The following is a 3903-nucleotide window of genomic DNA, read 5'->3' as shown; positions in this document are numbered from 1 at the left end:
AAAACAACAAAAAACCACAAACAAACAAACAAACAAAAAACAACAAAAAAACCCCCAAAGAACCCAAAAACGCCAAACGGGGGGAGAAAAAAAACCCAAAAACAAAACAAAAACAAACAAACAAACAAAAACAAACAAACTAACAAAAACAAACAACAAAAACAAACAAACAAACAAAAACAAACAAACAAAAACAAACAACAAATAAAAATAATAATAAAGAGGGGAAAAAACAACAAAAAACCACAAACAAACAAACAAAACCAACAAAAAAACCCCCAAAGAACCCAAAAAACCCAAAAAACCCAAAAACCCCAAACGGGAAAAAAAAAACAAAAAAAACCCCCAAAAAAACAAAACAAAACCAACCAAACAAACAAAAACAAACAACAAAAACAAACAGAAAATAAAAATAATAATAAAGAGAGGGGAAAAAACAACAAAAAACCACAAACAAACAAACAAAAAAAAAAAACCAAAAGAACCCCCAAAGAACCCAAAAACCCCAAACGGGGAAAAAAAACCAACCCCAAAAACAAAACAAAAACAAACAAACAAACAAAAACAAACAACAAAAACAAACAAACAACAAAAACAAACAGAAAATAAAAATAATAATAAAGAGAGGGGGGAAAAAACCAACAGAAAAACCACAAACAAACCAACAAAAAAAAAAAAACCAAAGAACCCAAAAAACCCAAACGGAAAAAAAAAACCCAAACAAACAAACAAACAAACAAAAAACCAAAAAAAACAAACAAAAAAACAAAACTGCAAAAACCAACCCCAAAAGCAGCACCAAAACCCCCAGCGAGGCCCTCTTCAAAAAGCCCCTCCTGGGGCTGGTCTCAGCCTGCCCTGGGCCCAGCCCCGGCTCCTGAGGGGCTCCATGCACTGGGCCTGGGCAGTGGAAAACCCAGCTGTGTTTCCAGCACTGTTTTCATCGTGTTGGTGGAATTTAAATACGACGCTTAGAATCAGTTTTTAAGTATAAAAGTTAGAAAAATAACAACTATAAAGCTGAATTTTAGTTGTATCATCTTTCAAGAAAAGCATCAACATAATTTAAATGCTTTCAGAAGGCACAACTCTTAGGAAATACTCTTTATTAATGTAACATACAACAAGTGCTGCTCCTCACATAACAGTATTTGAACTCTCCTCTCTCATAAACTTAAAACATGGTTCTTGTTGGAAGCATATCTTGTCTCTGAACCCTTATTTTGAGAGAAAAGCATAAAACCCACTCCCCCTGAAATCAAAAGGGAAGAGATCCTTACGCAGTAATTACAGCATCGTTTATAAGAAACACATTAACAATGAACGTATGCAAACATACATAACCAGCAACAATATGAAAAAGTATGAAAAATCCCATAAAAATTTAAACTTTAAGTACAAACCTACAAGATTTCCAGTATTAATCCAATGTCTTTGGTATTTGTTGGTGTTTAAGGGATTTTCCACGTAAAACAGACCTATACTGCTTTTCCACAGACCTCGAAAGAAAACCTCCAAAATAAATTAAGGACTCTTGAAAAAACAAGTTCCCTGCATGAGGCAAGGGCTGGCCTGTGCAGGACGCTTCCGACCCGGAGCAGGCGGCACCGCTCGCTGCTGCAGCTCCCTCCCAGGCTGCCTGGACACCAAAACGACAATTCCCCCGGCTCCAAACCTTTGGGGCGGTGAAGCCTCCTCGGGGCGGGCAGGAGCGGGGCCAGGACGGGTGCCGGTGGCTCTCAGGAGCGCCGAGCCCGGCCCGGCTCTCAGCGGAAGGCGGGCGACAGCCGGGCCCCGCGGTCTCCGGTCACCGGCGCCCAGGCCGGCAGCGGCGGCGGCGGCCCCGGGCAGCGGCGGGGCAGCACCAGCGCTGCCCAGGGCCCCGGCGGCCACGGAGCGGCGGGGCCCGGGCGGAGCTCGGGGAGCTGCGGGGGCTCGGCGAGCATCCCGGGGGGCGGCGGGAGCCAGGGAGCGGCGGGGCCCGGGGGGATCCCGGGGGACAAGGCCACTCCGGGGGATGAGGCCACCCCGAGGAGCGAGACCATCCCGGGGGACGAGCCCATCCCGGGGAGAGATGCCAGCCCGGGGAGCGATGCCACCCCGGGTACCGAGCCCATCCCGGGGGGTGAGGCCATCCTGGGGGACGAGGCCATCCCGGGGGATGAGCTCATCTCGAGGGGCGAGCCCACCCCGGGTACCGAGCCCACCCCGGGTACCGTGCCCACCCCGGGTACCGAGCCCACCCCGGGTACCGAGCCCATCCCGGGTACCGAGCCCATCCCGGGTACCGTGCCCACCCCGGGTACCGAGCCCACCCCGGGTACCGAGCCCACCCCGGGTACCGTGCCCACCCCGGGTACCGAGCCCACCCCGGGTACCGAGCCCACCCCGGGTACCGAGCCCACCCCGGGGCGCGGTGCGATGCCGGGGGGCGGCGCGGGCGATGCGGACGGGCGGCGGCGGCGGCGGCGGCGGCCGTAATTCCCCTCCGGGAACATGTCCTGGAAAGCGGGGTCCAGCGCCCACTCTCCGGAGCGGCCGCGGCGGCAGGGCAGCCGTCGGAAGCAGGGGTTGAGGCTGAGGTTGTGGCGGACGCTGTTCTGCCACTGGCGGCCGGCGCCGCGGTAGAAGGGGAAGCGCTCCGCGATGTAGGCGTAGATGCCGCTCAGGGGCAGCCGCTGCCCGGGGCTGGCCCGGATGGCCATGGTGATCAGCGCCACGAACGAGTAGCGAGGCCTCTGCGGCCACCCCGCCGTGCCCGGCCCGCTGCCCGGCTCCGCGATGCACTCGGCTCCCCGTTCGGTGATGCATTCGGTAATACCCTCGGTGCCCGTCCCGGTGATGCGCTCGGTGATGCACTCGGTGCCCAGCTCGGTGATGTATTCGGTGATGCCCTCGGTGCCCGTCCCGGTGCCCGGCCCGGTGCCTGCCGCCCTCCATTCGCCGGGCTCCGTCTCGGCCATGGCCCCGCGCTCCGCTCGCCCCAGCGCCGCAGGCCCCTCTAAACCCTCTCCCCCTAAACCCTCTCCCCTCCTAACCCTCTGCCCTCTAAACCCTCTCCCTCTAAACCCTCTCCCCCTAAACCCTCTCCCTCTAAACCCTCTCCCCCTAAACCCTCTCCCCCTAAACCCTCTGCCTCTAAACCCTCTCCCCTAAACCCTCTCCCCTCTTAACCCTCTCCCCTCTTAACCCTCTCCCTCTAAACCCTCTCCCCTCTTAACCCTCTCCCCTCTTAACCCTCTCCCCTCTAAACCCTCTCCCCTAAACCCCCTCCCCTCTAAACCCTCTCCCCTAAACCCCCTCTCCCCTAACCCTCTCCCCGCCGCCCTTCCCGGCCCAGCCCAGTCTGGTCGGTTCGGGGTCGCCGCCGGGTCAGGACGGGCCCGGCGGGGGCTGCGGGCACGGCTCGGGCACGGCTCGGGCACGGCTCGGGCACGGCTCGGGCTGGGCACAGCGGAGCTCGGTCCCTGCGAGCGAGGCCGGTGCAATCCCCGGGTTCTGCCCCGGTTTCTCACCCGCTGCACAGCCCCCGGCACAGCCCCGGGGCTGCTCCGGTCCCGCCGGCCCCGGAGGGGGATGGAGGAGCTGCTCCCCTGCAGCAACGCGCATTCTGACACTGTGGCACCTCGGCAAGCCATCAAATCCTTCAAAGTACACCTGTGTGTGCAGGACCAGGAGCGAGCTGCTGCCAGTCATTTAATTAAAATACATCCTCCTTTAAGAAGTGTTGATTTGATGAGCTTATGCTGCCTGCCCCCTAGTTTACATTACCAAATAAAAACATAAAGACCATACAATAATACATAAACATCTCAGTCATGATCTCACTAAGAAAAACCTCACTTAAATGCCCAGTGAACACAGAAGTATGGTGTGCATATAACTGGACCACTCACACTAAGG

The 3903-nt window shown here is 55.2% G+C and overlaps 1 protein-coding gene across 1 annotated transcript; it reads right to left on the bottom strand.

Moving 5' to 3' along the window:
* Positions 1–1766: 1766 nt before the first annotated feature.
* Positions 1767–2964, bottom strand: LOC135285327 (forkhead box protein L1-like). The gene has a single exon (XM_064397511.1). The coding sequence runs from the start codon at positions 2961–2963 to the stop codon at positions 1767–1769; it is 1197 nt and encodes a 398-aa protein (XP_064253581.1). The 5' UTR covers position 2964.
* Positions 2965–3903: the final 939 nt, after the last annotated feature.

This window comes from Passer domesticus, chromosome 22, assembly GCF_036417665.1.
Source record: "Passer domesticus isolate bPasDom1 chromosome 22, bPasDom1.hap1, whole genome shotgun sequence".
Classification (NCBI taxonomy): Eukaryota; Metazoa; Chordata; class Aves; order Passeriformes; family Passeridae; genus Passer; species Passer domesticus.
The sequence above is the reverse complement of the archived record's forward strand: the minus strand, read 5'-3'. Positions and strand labels throughout refer to the sequence as shown.

Bases quoted from the DNA above. Each gene is read 5' to 3' on its own strand.
- LOC135285327 (XM_064397511.1), bottom strand. From the start codon at position 2,963: ATGGCCGAGACGGAGCCCGGCGAATGGAGGGCGGCAGGCACCGGGCCG.